General features: G+C 48.6%; 2 protein-coding genes across 4 annotated transcripts in view; one reads left to right on the top strand and one right to left on the bottom strand.

The window, feature by feature from the left end:
* The window catches only part of TG (thyroglobulin), a 251,456-nt gene that overhangs the window by 65,662 nt on the left and 167,907 nt on the right, over window positions 1–17,887 (bottom strand). The window lies entirely within an intron of this gene.
* SLA (Src-like-adaptor) overlaps window positions 1–17,887 on the top strand; it is a 65,041-nt gene that overhangs the window by 34,936 nt on the left and 12,218 nt on the right. For 2 of the 3 annotated variants that reach the window (XM_012648055.1, XM_012648054.1), the window contains exons 2-4: window positions 7,848–7,945; window positions 16,549–16,648; window positions 17,469–17,555. In XM_012648055.1, the coding sequence (XP_012503509.1) occupies window positions 7,885–7,945; window positions 16,549–16,648; window positions 17,469–17,555 (248 nt within the window). In that variant the 5' untranslated portion in view covers window positions 7,848–7,884. Of the gene's footprint in view, window positions 1–7,761; window positions 7,946–16,548; window positions 16,649–17,468; window positions 17,556–17,887 lie in introns of those variants that run through there. The other variant, XM_012648053.1, reaches the window with a different exon arrangement.

Raw genomic sequence — 17,887 nt, 5'->3', positions numbered from 1 at the left:
ACACTGTTTCTCCAGTTTTCATCTGTTCCACTTCCTTATGGGGCATCTCCTGCGTCACGGCAGAGAGTAGAAACAGACCTGGTGACTGCCTTCCCAGCCCGTAGAGTCAAGTTGGGGAGACAGTCATTAATCAACCAACCACACAAATAGCTGTGTCATCATACTTCACCCCAAGGCCAACGCAGGCTTCCTGCAGAGCTAAGGATGGAATGAGGAGATCGAGGAGAATAGCAGAGAAGCTCTCACCCCTGGCAGCAAATTAAGAACACCCTGGGGATCTCTTTAGGGAGAGCAAGCCCCATTAGAACAACTGCCCGGGGACCGCAGGGTGCAGCACTCTGGCACCCACGTGCTTTGACAAGTGATTCATGCTGACATTGATGGGGGAGATCCCAGAGCAGGGCGCTCATCATGTGCAAGTGTTGTGTTAAGTAAAATATCGATTTCCATCGCACACGAGAAGTTTATGAGTAATGCTGGTGATTCACACATGTGAATACAAAGCAAAACTGACTCTTGCTGGGAAATATGATGTAACAAAGAAATCACAAACTTTACAGTCCCTGTGCCTAGATGCCCAGATTTTTAGCATCTCCATGAAAGTCTCCACCTACCTCCTTCTCTGATGAAACATGCATTTCCCAAGCATCCACATTTGAAATGAAAAGGCCTATTTCGTATTCACTGTTTTCCTAGTCTGTGTAATAGCTAGTATCAAAATAATTGTCTTTACCAATCCTTTCTCACTGCCAGTGTTTACTATGCCAGCAGCTTACAGGTTATGTAGCTATCCAGGGCCTGACCTGGGCCTAAACTCCATCTGTAACACGTTTTGAGTCCGAAAGAGTCACAAACTGCATGGCACCCCACCCCCTCCCCTGTATATCGGGGTCCATGGTGTATTATGGAAAGCTGATCAAGAAGGAAAGAAATTGGGGGGGGAACTCGTTTTGTTTCAATGAGGTTGCTGTGCCAGAAATGGCGTGTATTGCCCACCTGTAGATGCCAGACACCACCTCACACAGACTCCCACCTGCTGTTTCGACCCGTCTGGGTCACCCAGGCCCTTGCATCAGCAGAGCGCTGAGCCATGGTGAGACTCTGCAGCGTGCTCAGCCTTCCACACTTACTCTCGCCAACCCTTACTTGTGAAAACCCAGGAAGGCAGATATGGCCACGCCCATTAAAACAAACAGAAACAACAGAGAGAGATTCAGTGGCTTAATAAAGGGTGAAATTGAAATTTGTGCCAGCATTGACTGGCCTTAAATCTGGCTTCTTTCCACGACATCTTAAAATGACCATGAAGTATGTACTAGGACTCGTCCATCCCATTCTGGTCTTAGGATGAAGCCCAGCCACCCCATTAGCCTGGGCCCCCGAGGGCAGAAGGGGCCAGAGCACAGGCTCGTGGACACACCCATGAGGCCTCTCTTGGAGTGGGCAGAGAGCTGGGCAGGGAGTCGTGAGACTTGTCCAAACTTACTGTGTGACCTTCAGCAGGTTGCTTGCCCTCGCCCAGCCTTTTCTTTGTCCTATAAGGGCACCGAATTGCTACTTTTTCAATAAGTGCTTTGTGATATCCAAGGATCGAAGTGTCTTATCAAGAGTAGTAGACGGTCAAGATGAAGAACCCCCAGCCCCAGCCGGCAACTCACTTTTATCTCGTTTATGTGTTGAATTTCTGGGGAAATTTTCTTTAAAATATAGTTTGAACCAACAAATTTAAAATATCTTGGATGAGGGGATCCCAAGTTCTTCTCCCAGTGGCTCTCGAGGGCCTCTGATTCTGCATCAGGCATGAGAAGGAGGCTGAGGGAGGAGTGCGCATCTCTGAGCGACGCCTGCTACCCGTAGGTCTTGTCCCGCCTGGTGCCCCCGAGCCCACAGGGTGCACGGGCCTCCTCGTTGTGCAGGGAACTGAGGAGCAGATGGTGGTGAGGTGGCAGCTGCACCTGCCCTGCAAGGAGAGCAGGGAACGATGTGGGTCACAGGGCAGGCAGCCTGGCAGCCCCCAGCCTCACGCTCATGGGGGTGCACCTGTCTACAGAGGACGGGATGTGGCTGGTGCCCCCGGAAATCCTGTGAGGTCCTCGGCAGGGAGACCAACTGATGCTAAGCCCCTGTGCCAGCTCTTATTTTTCCTGAAGCAAAGAAAGCGACAACAGGCAGCCCTGAGCAAGGCCCCAGTCAATTGTGCAAGAGTGACAGGTACCCATCATGGAGGACAGTTGAGGCAAAAGAGCCCTGAGTGGCTGCCTGGCCCAACCCTTTCCCCTTCATATTTGAGGACCCTCAGGCCCAGGCCAGGGAGAGGACTCATTCATGCTTGCGCAGTGGGTTAGCTGGCCACCCAATTCCCCTAAGAGGTCCAGGTTTGGTACACTTCTAGCTACCATTTCCCAAACAAATCTGCTTTAGATACTATCTGTAATTGAATGCTCAAAACAACCCCGTAAGGCACATATTTGTATCCCAAATTGATGGACTTGAAAATCGAGGCTCAGAGAAGTGAAGTAACTTGCCAAAGGACACACAGCCAGTAGGTTGGGAGCTGGAATCTGAACTCAGGCCTGCCTGCTTTGAAAACTCCTTCTTTAAGGCTCCCTCATTCTTTCCAAGCTTTTGATTATAAAAGCAATTCATGCATTTGGGAGAAAACTTGGATATTTTAGAAATGTGTAAGTAAAAAGAAATTAATATATTCACCTAAATGATCACTATCTACAGAGAGCCCTTAGACACATTTTGGAAATTTTCCTTCAGTATTTTTTAATATATATATATGCATCTGAATGATACATTTTTATGAAACTGAGATACTATAAGCACAGCTAGTATTTCTTTTTGTTTGTTTTTTGTAGTCCCACAGCATTAACAGTTTTTTTTTTTTTAAACACCATCATGAAAGGCTGGAAAACATCACATACGATTCCTTCCTGCCCCTTTGACCACGGCAGGCCTCAACTGGCCTCTCTCTCTTGTCCCTGCGGTTCCCTCCCCGCACTGGCTGGATCCCCAAGCCTGGGCTTCCAAGCATTGCCAAGTGACGTCCAAGAGACCCTTTGGGGCATCCATGTTCCTTGTCTTAAAAGTTCCCTGAAAAGTTTATTGTTCCTGAGATTTGCTTTGATGACTTTTAAAAATCACTTTTCTGTTGCCTTCTTAGGTTTAACCAGAGGGCAGGAAAACAGGGTAGCCCTTTGTGGCGGTTAAGAGCACAGGTCTGGGGCTCAGGCAGACCTGGTTGGAACCCCAGCTTTACCTCTTCTAGTCGTATAACCTGCGACAAGTTACTTAATTTATCTCATCTATAAAGTGTGGTTGTTGTGAGCAACCTAGAATGTGCTGGCTGTGCAATGTGTAGCCTCGTGCCTGGCAGGGTGTGAGCTGGACCAGCTGCGGTGGTGGTATTCTGGGTATCACTGTTGCTGTTGGAGTTAACATACATGGTGGACATTAAGGCTTGGAGAAGCCTCCACTCACGGCATCATGCTCCCGTGCCTTAGACAAAGGTCATATGAATGGATGTGCCATTGTCACACTTTGTAGCAGAAATTTCTAAGGCCAAAGGGAAGGTTGCACCCTAAGTAGAGTTTCGTATTAATTCCAACCATTGCCAAGGGTTTGGATCCTGGTTTTACTACAGAGTCAAGACCTTCCTTTCTTTGGTTGGGGTTCCTAAGGTTCTCTCCCCTTTGGTTACTACGAAGGGGTTCAGGCTACCTTCCTTCCCAACAGCAAGGCCTTGCCATTGGAAGCACGGGGTAGAAAAGGTGCACAGACCTGTCCTGGGATGCTGTCCCAGAAATGGAAGGTCTGAGAAGCCTGTTCCCCCGTATTTATAACACAGAGCACACAACGAAAGGATGCTGGATGTGCTCAAACAGAAACCTGGTTAGAGCAGGGCTGCCGGCAGGCACATCCCATGTTGCTAATGGCAACTCCCCACAGGCCTGTGACCCCTCCACACCATGCCTCCTCAGATGGTGGCCAGTCACACACCAACTAGAGTTCCTCCCACTGGTGAGACAGCAGCATGGTCTCTGGCAAAGGGTGTGGGCTCTGAAGTCTGGACATACAGAGTTTCCAGCTCTGGGAAGTGGGCAGGTGAGAGAACCCCTGGCCTTCACATTAAGAAGGTAAAAGACGAATATGTGTCCTCAGGAAAGCTGGCAAGATTAAACACAGTGTGGTCTACAAACTGCCTACCAGAAGAAGGGCATTGTACACATTAACTGTCTTCCCTCGATCCCCAAAAAGATACAAGGTTTGGATTCTGTCTAATGGGACTTCATAGATAGGTACTGATGGTTCTCTTCTCTTCTTAATAATTTTCAAAAAGCCATTGAGTCTTGATTGCTAAAATTAAACGGGGTTAAAAGGCTCTTTCTTTGGAGATCATCTTTTCCACTATCTCATTTTTCAGAAGAGAAAACTGAATGAGGTCCAAGGTCATACAAAGAAAACAGCATTGGTCCAAAGACTGGAGAGAAAATAAGGTGGATGCCAGTCACGATCCTTTGACCTAGAAACCTAAGAGTTATACCACCAAGAAAAGGGAGAAAGAAATCAAGGATTTTCAGAGCCAATGTTAATTAACTCATTTCTCTTTTGCCCTTTTCTTATTGTTCCTAGAAGCAATTATGTCTCTTGTACCCTCTCCTACCTCCAGCCACTGCATAAAACTGTCACAGATTAAATCAAATCATTCAGCCATTTCATTAGGGAGACTCCAGCTCTCACTCTCCAGGGGCGTTTTCACTCTTCTCAAATAAAAGCTTCTTTCAGACAAGTTAACTCCTTCCTGGAGAATGCAGGGGGCCAGGGAGCAGACCGCCAAGGGGCTGCTCAGACCTGGTGGGCTTTTGGTGGGCTTATAGCCAGATTCAGCCCTTTTGTCACATGGTGTGAACTCCAACCAGTGAGGCGGAAGAGGCCAGAGTACAAGAAATAAGAGAGAGGGAGGATTGTGTTACAGCAGAAGAACCCAGGCTTCCAGGTTAACCGGACCTTTCTCACCTTGTGACCCTGGGTATGTTTCTTTTCTTGGATGGAATTCAGTTTTCCCATGTGACAAATGCAAGTTTCAAGTCTTTTTCTTTCTTTCCCTATACTAGATTCCAGGAATCCCCCCCAAACAGCACACTAATGCTTGAAAAGAATCATAGAGTTGTTGGGAAGGGGGGTGATGTTACAATTCACTTTCATGGAGAGCAAGGTCTTTTCCTGGCTGTTTTCTGGAATAGTTGTGATGGAAAGGAGGGAGAGACCAGATATTTTGGCAGAAGTTTCCTGATTGAAAACGGCTTGGGGGTGAGAAGGATGGGGTGGGAGGGGAGGCCAGCAGGGCTGGAGGGGACCCAGGGCATCCAGAGGGGACTCGGGCACAATCACTAGGTGTTTAATGACATCTGACGCCAAGTGTCAGGCTGAAAGGACAAAAAGGCATTGTTGAGCCAATGCACTGTGTCCTGGGGACACTGGAGACAGCAAGGAGGTGACGTTATTTCAGAGTTCGCTCTGCATGCTGAGAGCTTTCTCCAGAAGCCCAAAGGCCTTGGAGACGCCAGGCAGGGAGGCTGGGGGACGGGGGCAGCTGGTGGTTCCTGGAAGCAATAGGAGCAGGACAGAGGCAGGCTGGGAGGGACAGGCGGTGCACAACACATGTTTGCTTCCCAAGGCCTGTGTCACACATGTGGCTCCTGAGGCCCTCAAGAGACAGCCTGTGCATGTCACACACATGCTACCTGCAGCCTGCGTGGGGTAGCCTATATGGCTAAATGCTCCTCAGAGTTGGGAAGGCTACTTGGTTTGCTTCTTCCCTAGAAACATCTAAGGTGGGCCTCAGAGGCAGTGCAGGTCCCGCTAGGTCTGTGGGATCCCATGGTCCTGCCTTTCTCAAGGCGCCGGCCCAGTCCAGCACCACGTGGATGCTTGGAAAGTGTCTGCCGAACTGCAGGGAATGCAGGTTCCAGGCCTTCCGCCTGTCATTTCCGTAAGATTTGGCGGCAGGGGCTGGGGGGCACATTTTCTTGAGTGCCTTCACCAGGCTGGGGGCTGGAGACAAGCCCACCTCATCCCTGCCCTCCTGGAGTCAGGGCGATGCTATCAGAACCTGCCCGGCTGCCAGAGGGGTCCCACCAGCGTCGTCCCCGGCTGTGTGTGCGAGGAGGGTAGGCAAGAGAGAGGAGAAAGAAGGTCCTGAGCCTCGAATTTGCAAGCCCCCCTGCCCTTTCCCAGCATGAAAACCAACAAGGTTCAAAGGACGGATTCACACTTCGCTTCAGAAGTGTGGCCTGGTACTGCCGCAGCTTCTGTAGCACATCATAAGTTTACAGTTTTGCAAGCCTCATAATTTTCTTGGGACTATTACTACAGATTAGTTTGCACTATAAGTGACAAGTCATTCATGAGAATGTTAAGAACATATGAACTTTTAAGAGACACTCATTTTGATTTTTCTTGTCTCTTAATATACTAGAAATCCCCTGCAGACCTCCCTCAACCCAGAAAGGCCTTGCTCTGAGAGCGTAGTTCTTCCCGGATCCTGTACGTGTACAGCACAGGGAAGGATTGGAGGCCAGGGTAGGAGTTGGACCGGCTGACTTTTGTGCCCTTCCAAACTTGTAAGGCTTTGATCTAACACTGCAGACGCAGATAGGTGGAGGCTGGGCTGGACACCGGCTAGGGGACGCTGTCCCTTCTCTTCTCTTCGTCCCCACAAAGCAGGCACAGCTCTGTCTATAGTTGTGACCTTCTCCTCTGTGTCTCAACCATCCAGAGACACTATTTTTGGATCATCTATGTCCCTTTCCAAAATATTTCTATGAGAGCCCAGAATTTGAACAGTTATTGCTAAGGACAATCAGAAAGTAGACTGTAAGTGGCAATAATTAACATGTGTTTTATGGCAGGCCATGTTCTAAGTGGTTCCCCAGCTTTATCTCAGTTAACTTTGCAGCCACAACCCAACGCTATTCTATTATTGTCCCCCCAGAACAGGCAGCATAAGCTTGATGACTTGCCCAAGGTCATCCACTTTGTAAGTATACAGCCAGAATCGAAGCCTGGGTGGTCACCTTGGAAATACTACGGAGCAAATCGGAGATGTAGCATCAGTGGTTCAAATCCCAGCTCCGCCATTACTTGTCAAGTGAGTGTGGAAAAGTCATTTCCCCTCTCTGAGACTCAGTTGCCTTCATGGTAAAATGGGTGTAAACATGACATAGGGATTTTGCAATAATCAAAAGGAACAATAGATGTAAAAGTGCTTTAGCAGTATGCAAAGCACTCTGCAAGTACACAGTATTGATAGGAAGTTTTCCTTTCTAATCTTTTGTTAAAGAAAGCATGTTGAAAAACTCAAATAGAGGAGAAAAAGTAGAAGCAGAAAGTTCCCTCTCCTTACTCCTTTTCGTTAAATAGCCATGCAACTCCTGAGTTTTACGTCTTCTGAATTCCAAGTGCCTGGAATTAATGGCCAGGCTTCCTAAGTGCAGACTCTTTCTGGGCCACCTGAAATGCTGCTCAACTTCTCAGACAAACACTGCTGGAGCTGCTCACCAGCTTCAGCTAGGGCGTGGAGGAATGGAAACTTTTGCCACCAACAGCATTTGCTAGCAACTTCCCTCTCTGTGGTTTTTCTCTGTCATTCCCTTGATAAAAGAACTCGAGCTGCGCAAATGTAACCAACCTTCACAAATCTCATCTTCACATGAAAACAGCCGCCTTTCAAGAAGCAGGCTGCCTGAGAAATGATGCATGATGCTCTCTAAACTGGGTCATTCTCCACTCGGAGGGCTCGGGGCGCGGTTGACTCTCCCTGTGTATGTCCTATACCATAGGCTCCGAGCATCTCCAACAGCCCGGGGAGAGAGAGAAATGGGAAACAGCATGAAATCCACCCCTGCGCCCCCGGAGAGGCCTCTGCCCAGCCCTGAGGGTAAGTCTGACTTCTTTGGTGAGATGCTTAACTCTGTGCTATGAGAGCCTGGGGCAGAGACCAGGCAAGAGTGGATGCGGATCCTTGTTGAAATGGGACGATGGGTACCCAGGGTCTCAACATACTTGTCTCTGTAGCTCTGTTTGTGGTTCAAATACCTCATAATTAAAAGTTTAAAAGGATTGGGTGCTTGGCATCTCTGAAGGATGCTAAATCATTGGCATTTTGAGATGGAGCTCCAAGATCAGCTGGTTCAATCCCTTCATTTTACAGGTGGGGAAACTGAGGCCCACAAAGGGCATGGCATTCATGTCATTGTCTATTTGCTAATGGATTTCCAATTCAGGCCCATCCGACTCTGAAACCTAGACTCATGCCTGCCCAGAATATAATATTATCAACCATGTAGTCATCTCTGCAAGAGCTTTATCGGTGCTACTGTACTAAGCTAGACACTATCCCTGTGACATCTTTCTGCAAATAAAGGAATCCTTGTGTCCAGCTGGTAGGAGTGCAAGGTGCCAAGTATTCTAGGGGGAAGAGTCTAATGTTGCAGGTTAATCAGTGATGGCAAAAGGTTGTTTTTTGGAGAGATGCCAGATTGGGCCAGATCCCCAAAGCTACTGGCCAGAGTCCTTGAGCAACTAGTCAGAGACCTGAGAGGAAACATCAGTGAGCTGAAGGCAAAGGCTGAGGCAAGTCCACTGTGCTCTGGGCTGGGCTGATCTGGCTGCTTCTAATACATCTGCCTCTGTTTCCACAGATTTCTATTGGGGCAGTGGTGTGTGCACTCTCTGGGTCCCCTGGGAGATTAGGAAGGGGACAGTCAGGGAGGCCAGTTATCCATCAATGTCCACAGGCTGAGTTTTGGCACACTTTGAGACACTTTCAAACCCCTCTAAATCCTAGCACTCAGAGCCTGGTGTCCCATCTCCTGGCGAGGTGACCACACCTAGTTCCTGGCACCCCTTCGGCACTGTGCTGGGCAGAGGTCATGGGGCACAGAGGGCCACCCCTCTGCCAAGCTCCACGTGAGAGTGGACTGAGCCAGGGCCCTGTGGCCTCCAGCCGCTGCTTATTCAAGGCTTCTGTGGCCTCTTAACAGAGGAACCTCCTCACATCCTCCAAAGTGGATACATCTGCTCACGCAGCCTGGTTGATGACCCATCAGATGTCCCCAAGCAACCATGCCAAGACCTACCACATCACGTTCTTTTCAGGTCAGGGGCTCTGATTTTTCTAGCCTAGTCACTTCCCTCCCCAAACCAAAGGAGGAAAAACAGAAAGAATGTCCCCCAGGAGGGAACCAGGTGATGAGGTGGAGCAGCGTGTGTGCCCTGGGCACCCTCCTCACCTCCTCCAGACTGGCTCAGGTCACAGCCTCCTCCTCTGGTCATACTCACCCACCCACTAAACCCATCTTCTGTTGCCACGTCTCAGCCTGGGGTGGAGGGGACGGCATGCTTGAGCAAACCCCATGAAAACATCAGCCTCCAAGGACTTGCTCATTTGCCTTTATTTTTTAAGATGCAAATCGCCATGAAATAAGTTTCTCTTTTTCCATCGTGTGGGTGGGAGGTCACCTCTTAAAAGGAGATAGAGAGAGGGGTCTCCCCACCCCACCACCCCTGGGTGAGAGAATTCCCCAGGTCATACCCAGTTTGTGATCCAGGCAACCACATCAAGCACTGGTGGGTCGCTTTTCCACCCCCCACCTCTAGAAAGTTTCCCTTATCATGGGTCCTAACTTTATTTCCTCTTTTCTCTCATGCCTATTTGAATAAGCAGGGGTCCCCAACCTATGGTGAGTTGTATAATTATTTCATTTTTATTACAATGTAATTGTAATAGAAATGAAGTGCACAATAAATGTGATGTGCTTGAATCATCCTGAAACCATCTCCCCACTCTCTTGTCTGTGGAAAAACTGTCTTCCATAAAAATGGTCCCTGGTGCCAAAAAGGTTGGGGACCACTGTGAATAAGGGAGATGGTGGTATGGCTGATGCTGCATTGATTAGCCCCTGTCTGCCTGATGTGAAGGGTTAGGCTTTCACAGAATGGGCTCCTGCCCAGCCAAAGCTCCTCATGGTTACTCCTTCAGCTGGTCTCAAAGGAGCAACATGGGAGGCAGTGTGGGCCCTGCTGATGGCTTTAGGCCCACACGCAATGAGAGCCTCCTCCGACGTTCACCTGAGTCGGGCAGAGAGCTCAAGGCACCAAGCCCCACGTGTGGACTTTCAGACAGACAAGTTTTCTGAGCTTTCGGGAGATCATTCTTCCCCTAGACCAGGACTGGTGATGCCTTAGAACGTGGCTTTGCTCAACTGTTTTCTCCTAAACTAAACTTTCTAGAACATTCCTCATTAGTCTAGTTCCAAGAGACTAATGTCATAAAATCCACAGAGGAAGGAGGCCTTGGTAGAAACAGGGCAAGTTTCAGAGGCAACAGACCCCGATTGAGCTCCTGGTAATGTCCCTTGGAAGATGTGTGACTCCAGGTAAGTCAGCCCCTGCCAGGGACTCGCTGTAAACCGGGGATCAGGACAGTCCTTCCCTCTCAGCAACAGCAGGGCACAAAGTAGCTACCTGACGAAGCAGGGTGTGCAAACTTTGGAAAACTCCACCTGGGCTCCTCTGACTGCACAGGGCTGTATCCACATGGCCATTCCCCAAAAGTTTTAAAGCAGTAGAATTGGCAATTCCATGACTTATTTCTAAATCATCCCAAATAGTTGATCTTCAGTGCAATTCTAAACTTCTGTGCCAGACATGGGCAGTACAGAACTGAATAAGACCTGGGGCACTTCCAGTGTGGCGGAAAACAGCATATTCCCACCTTAAACAGAGAATTCAGTTGCTCTGCTGTGATCTTACCCCCTTCCGTTTCTTCCCTTCTTATCACTGGACCTCAAGTGAGATGTCACTTTTTGACAGAGGTGGCAATGCAAACCCAAGACAGGCACTGCACTCCAGGCAGTGCATTTCCATAGCTGCCCCAGGGGGATGAAGTGGGTGAGAGATGCTCAGGAGAGGAAGAAGAGGGCAGGGAAGTCTCATGGCCCAGCTTGTAGCTTCTCAGTCCTCAGATCACCTGCCTCGGAATCCCCAGGTTAGTAGTTAAAATGCAGATTCCTAGGCCCTGCCTAGACCTACTAATCGGAACCCAGGGATGGTGGGTAGCAACCAGCTGAATTTCTTACAAGTTCCTGGTAAATCTTAAGCCGCTAAAAGCTTGCAGACCACAGACCAGGTTTCAGTCCTGCCTCTGCACTAACACACGAGAAGTGAGAAATGAGTGTGTCTCCTTAGCATCTCTCTGTTCACTTGGTGAGTCACTTGGCGCTCACAGTGGGCCAGACATAACTCCACACGCTTTACACGCATGAACTCTTAATTCTCGCAACAGCTCCACAGGGTAGTCCCTGTTATCATCTCCATTTTATAGTTGAGGAAACTGAGGCACAAGGCCATACAGCTCAGAGGGGACAGCTGAGATTCAAAGCCAGGTGGCTGCCTGAGTCCAGAGCCCCTCTGTCTCCACCACAGTCTATGCGTGGAGAGGATGCACTTTCAAGAAGCCAACATGTCCTGAGGGAGGATGGGTTTTCTCTAGACCGAGGGTACACGAGGGATCACGTGCTTGGCCACCCGATCTAATCACGCAGACACTCGAGTGCCCTTGCGAGGGGTTCATACGCTAGGACCCTGTGGCAGACCTGTGACCAGACCCTCGTTTCCTATTCGGGTCTTACTCACCTCGCTGCTGGTACCTGAGATGGTTTTAGGTGCAACATCATCATTCAGCTTTTATATCGTTGTACGCTTAATCGACGTCATAAAAAATATAACTGGCTCAACAAATCCATTATTTTTACATTGCTTAGAATAGCACAAGAAGTTTTTTCTAAGTGAAATAATATTAAGGAAAATGCTATTAAGCAACTGGTAGCACAGGGGGTACTCGACCGTGACAAAGGAGAGTCGTGGCCCAGAGCGCAGGTGCATGCTCTGCCCGGGGTGCCCTAGTTTTGGAACCCGGCGCTACGCCCACTAGTTGTGTGCTCTTGGGCAAGTCTCTGGACCTTGCTGTGTGTCTACATCCTCATACTCACAGTAAGGCAGTTACAGTGCGTCGCCTTCACGGGAAGGTGTAGGGTCTAGACGGGTAAAGTGTGCACAGCACACAGCCCAGGGCCTGGCTGCCCCAGAAGCGTGCGCCCTGCTGCTGCTGGTGACGACGAGAAGGCAGAGAAAGTGGAATGAAAAAGACTGAAGTCTACGGAGCCCAGAAGATTTGTTTTGACTATTTCCTGCTTCTGCTCGGTGCTAGCTCCACCTGAGTCCCCGTAGCAGCTAAGAGTGTTGAAACTGACCCTGAAAAAACTGAGGGTCTATTTAGTTCCAATCCGCTCCCACTAACACGCAGAGAAAACAAGGCTTTGGGCAGAAAAGAGCTTTCTGGACTAGTGGGCCTCACCGTCCAACCCTTCACATATGAATAAGAGGACCCACGGACCTCATGGTTCATGATGACCTTCTATCAGGCTGGCCTGCCCAGCTCCGTGTGATTGGTTCGTTGTGTGTGTGTGTGTGCATGTGTGTGTGTGTGTGTGTGTGTGTGTTTCCCAAAAGAGATACTAAAGGTCAGACCTGCTTTGACACCTCCAGGAGGCCATGAGTTTGGGCACGACTCCAGGGAATGCAAGAACAGGAGCTGAAATCACTGGGCTGTTTAGCTCCTCGCCCCCGGCTGCTCTGAGCTGCTAGTGTGGAGTCAGCCTTTGTTGATCCTGCCAAGGGTCAAGTGTTAACTGGATGGGGCGGGGGAGCCTGGGAATTAAGTGCCACAGAGAGCGATGAGTCTCAGTGAAACGACCATGGGCTTTGAAATCCTTATGCGGTCTCCCGGACACATCACTAAAACTGCCCTAGCTCTCATTCCTTCACACTTTAAATAATCATTTATCTTCTGTAGGCCTGGGCAGAGCGTTGGAAGTAAGGAATGATGAGTTTTGCTAGACAGTTACAAGTGGGAGCTGCTGAGAATGTTTTCAGCATTTAAAAATACATGGTCATGATGCTCCAAGGAATGACAATGCAGAAAGGCCCCATCCTCTTTTGACCAACTTCAGTAAGTCCTGCCTGGGTCCCCTTCCGTTTTTGGACTCACTTCCTGTTTTACATTTTTATACATTTTGTTCAACCTGACTCGTTCTTGAGTTGGGCTGTCAGCAAATATTTGGTCTTTGGTATTTCATCTTCTGTTCTCACCAAATGGAGTTTGTTTTTAGACAGTAAGAAGATGATATTTTCAAATGTACACTGCTAGTTTTCAAAATTTAGAATATTATTGGCTGAAATTGGTCTTGGATTATGGCATAGTAACCCCACCCCTCATGAAAATGAAATCAGCTGCTGCTTACTGAGGCCGGCCCTACACACAGGATGTATCATGAATCCTTAACCCAATCATAGGGGGCAGATTTTTATATTTCCCATCCTAATACACGAAGAAATCAAGGTCAGATTCGTTAAAAACAAATCTCTCTTCACATCACAGCACTGTTAAGCGGTGGAGTGGAATTTAAGCCAGGTCTGACTGATTTCAAAGCCCGTTCTCGTTCCATAAGGATCTTCTAAAAATTCACTCAGGATTCCTCCTTTCATGGGCGGCACACGTGTCTTTACTTAACTCACGTCCTTATTTTAAATCTGCAATAATCCCGTCTACTTCCTCCGCTCTCCTCTTCCCTGCCTCACTCATTTAGCTGATTGAATTCAAATGCTGAGCTCTTCAGAAAGCCAAGGAGCTCCGGAGCACAAGACAATATGTTTCAACTTTATAAGCAAACTTCAATCTCCTACGTTGCATTTATTTCACTGTAGGGGCCAAAGCTCAGGCAAGAAAGACTGGGAAGGAATCCTGGCACTGACCTTGCCTAGCACGGCTGCCCTTCTCCACACAAGTTCACAACAAACTGCAAGTTTCTAACACTGATGATTAGGGCGACAGGGACGCAGGTAAAAACCCTTGCAAGGGACCAGGCACAAGTCATCAGACCCTCAAGCAGAAGCCCACATGCAAAATGTCCTCAGTGGCGTTTAAACGTTACTGCTATGAAAACATCACTATTATGGAAATTCCACAGGAAACTTAACTTTGTTATTGTGAATGGAAACTCTCCACCCAGTTAAGCCCCCTTCTCCCTCATTGGAACAATTGTTTTTATAATGGGATTTTGCTTTTGTTTTTGTTTCTGTTCGTTTTAACGTTATGAAAGACGGTTGTTTGGTTTCACAGTCTTAACCTTGAGTGAGACATCAACCCCCAAACCCTCCATAGACACACAGTCTTCTCAAGGTTCTATCACTGTCACAGGTAACACAGCTGTGCCTCTCGTTTCAGCACTCGTTTTTCACGAGGGGCTGGTTCCATGACGGCCTCCCACAAATCAGGTTTCCTTCTGGCTGGATTGCTTTAGAAAGGCAGGGGGATGGCTGTGTTTATGGGCACAGGGACCACGCCACACTGATGTTCGATAATCATGCTTTGAGCACCTGCGTGGGAACAGGCACAGCACAGAGGTTTAAGACAGGGAAGACGCAAGTTCTGCCCTCCCTGAGCTCACAGCCAGGCAGGGAGACGGACATTCCCTTCACGGTCACACAGATGGGAAAACACATCTGGGGTAGTTGCCTCCCGGGAGAATCTTAGAGGCTGAGACTGTGATTGGCATAGCAGCAGGGCCTCCTCTGGGGCCTCTGGGGAGGGGACTTTGGAGTTGATGGAGGCAGGAGGGCTGCGGCAGGGGAGAGCTGATGTGTCCCAGGCAGACAGAACAGCCTGCTCAGAGGCGCTGAGGACCAGGGAGGCTGGCAAGTTTGAGAAAGTCCCGTCACACTTAGCTGAGGCAGTGCATGTTAGTAAATGGCCCTTTCATAGTCGGGGCCATTCGTCAAGGAAGAACAGATTTCCATCATGAGGGCGTTTTCCTATCCCTCTTTTTCCAGAGTAGGAAACCCAGGCCCAAGAGGGGAGGGACTCGTCCACGCGCAGTGAGTGGTAGGGTCAGCCTCAGCGTCTGGGCAGACTTGCCGGGAAGCTAAACAAAGCACCTTCCTAGGGTCTGTACCTCATTTTGTATCTACAATTTCATACTCTTTTTCTTAATGAGGACCTTAACGAGCATTTGCATATGCTTCATGCCTCACCAAGTCGGACCCACCCCTTATTAGAACTTGGGACTTCTGGCTTCAAACCCAACTCGACTTTAATGCTTCCTCTAACTTTTGGGGTAGGGTCTGGGTTACACAATGGAAGAATCCCCCCCTCACACTTTTTGTTTTTAATTGAGCAAAGCAGAGTGTGAGGGAGATCCCCCAGCAGGCTTGGGGGAAGGTCTGTGGTAGGACAGGTCAGCAGCCTGGCCAGCTCAGGCTTCCGTGGCCCGACATGGCTATTAATATTTCTTAGAAGCTCTGACACCTTTCTAAGACTCATAAGGTCACCAAAGATCACCTTTGGTTTTCATCTCACACCCAACTCTTGCTTTTACGTGGCTTGTTGTCTGTGACTCAGCTTCCCCAAGTGAACAATATATGTGAGTGCACCATCCCACTGTGACGACTTGGTTCTGATTCATTTATCAATTGACAATCAAACCCTTTACCAAAACCTCATTCATCTTTCTTACTTATTCTAGTCCTTAATTTCCCTTTAGACTTAGTCTGTCCAAGAGACTTCTGAGTCAGACTGCAGGGCATATGAGTTGGAAAAGGCGGGCTCTGGAGGTCTGGACCCTCCAACATGGGGGTGTCTGGATCCTAGAAAGTGGCCTGTTTGGGCCCCCAAGCCCACATGCCTGAGTGCTGGGATTTCTCCAGGTTTTCCTGGGGTGAGGGGACCAGGGAATGACTTCTCCCATGATGATATATGTAGTCTCTGGAATGTGACCTCCATTAGAGCAGCAAGACTGGGCTTGCTTTGCTCACCAACACCAGGCTTGTGGTAGGTGCTCAGGAAATAGTTGCTGAAGGCATGAATAGGTGACATGTTACCCAGATTTTGAGGCCAGAAGCCCAGCCAGCAGGTGGAGTGATAAACATCGTAGCAAACAATTACTATGTTTGCTGACTTTATAAAATATGTTATTATGTCCCCCAAAATGTACCTGAATATTACCCTGCATCTAATGCACCTGAATTATTAATATGTCAAATCGCTAAAGACATAAAACAGAGTTATCACGTAGTGTTGAAAGGCAAACTCACACCTAATCACATTTCCACTCTATAGTGAGCTGTACTTGCAGAATCCTGTGACTTCAGCTCACAGGCCTCAGGATGCCCACTTCTCAGATGAGAACATCAGGGCCAAGGCAGGCTTGAGAAAAGGAGTCTATCACCTGCCCCTCAGGGTTCCTCCAGCACCTACACACCATCTCTGCAGAGAGGAGGGCTGAGGTGAACAGTGTTTCAAAACAAGTGAGGCATCTCCGGCTGAAAAAGGCCCAAGAGCAACTCACTTTTGCACCCTCCCTTCCCTGGGCTGCGTTTAGGTTCCTTGTGAATAAAAACACCCCTTTGCCTTTGTCTCCTCAGGGCTGGATAGCGACTTCCTCGCTGTGCTGAGTGATTACCCGTCTCCTGACATCAGCCCCCCTATATTCCGCCGAGGGGAGAAACTGCGCATCATTTCGGAGTGAGTTAGCTTTCCAACACTTTTACAATCCTCAAAAGAGGATGAACTCAGTTTCAGCAGTAATTATTAGATTTTTAGCTATAGTTATTTAGCTCCACATGCACCCTGGTCCTATCGGGAGGTGAGGAATTGGGCCTATACTGTGACTCTCCTCTTTAATGTGGCCAGTACTCTAATACCTTCCATGGCTCCCTACTGCCAGGTAGCTAAAATTTCAATTCCTTGACTTGGTTTTTGAGACCCTTTGTGATCCGTCTGCTCACATTGGCCTCCTGGCCCACCACACATGCAGTGTCGATGTACGGCAATGAAAGCTGGGAAGGAAGACCAGGGTCTGAAAACTCTTCTGATGATAAACAAAAAGTATCACCTTCTCTCCTCTTGCCTCCAGTAGGATTCAATATGGGCTATAGAACAAGACAGGAGCTCGAAGCCACTTTTATTTGGATCCTCATTGATGTAGACACATGAGACTGTCTTTAGATATATTACAGGGTACAAATCAATCTAGTAAACATTTTTTTTTTTAAAAGTCTCCCAACAATAGAACATCAGTTGGGAACATCAGCTGCTGACCCATGAAAGGTAGCTACTGGCAGCATATGAGAAGATACCAGTTGGCTTGGAGTAGGGGATAACCACTGGGTATACATACTTTAAAAACTAATTCTCGGAGGCAGAAATTTGGGTCAACCCAGCCAGTGACAGAGCTTAAAAGGGGAGTATCTCAACCTGCCGGGTGTGGGTTCCATCTGGTGATTCCGTTCATCCCTCTGCTTTGCCATTCACCTACCATCCCTCTCTGTTCCTGTTCTTGCAGTGAAGGTGGCTGGTGGAAAGCCATCTCTCTTAGCACTGGTCGAGAGAGTTATATTCCTGGGATATGTGTGGCCAGAGTTTACCACGGGTAAGTACATTTCTCAAATAGAATCGATAAAGTATGATATTCACGCTGGTGACTCATAAGCTGGTGTTGTGGGAGGGCAGGCATTGGGCCAAGAGGGGACGCTCCTGTTCCCTACTCAGGCAATAAGGAAAGGTGTGACCATGGGCTGATGAACCCCTCTGCTCTCTGGGACTTGATTTCTCCATCAGGAAAAGGAAAGAAATTGGACCTCTCAGACCTAACACGGTGTTCCTGGCACAGAACAGTAAACACTCAGGAACAAGGATCATAGGGTGCAGCAGTGCAGTGGCTAAAAGTCAGTCTGTCTGGGCTCCTGCCTCTGTCACTTACTG

The sequence above is a fragment of the Propithecus coquereli genome, unplaced genomic scaffold (assembly GCF_000956105.1).
Source record: "Propithecus coquereli isolate 6110/MARCELLA unplaced genomic scaffold, Pcoq_1.0 Scaffold28, whole genome shotgun sequence".
Classification (NCBI taxonomy): Eukaryota; Metazoa; Chordata; class Mammalia; order Primates; family Indriidae; genus Propithecus; species Propithecus coquereli.
The sequence above is the reverse complement of the archived record's forward strand: the minus strand, read 5'-3'. Positions and strand labels throughout refer to the sequence as shown.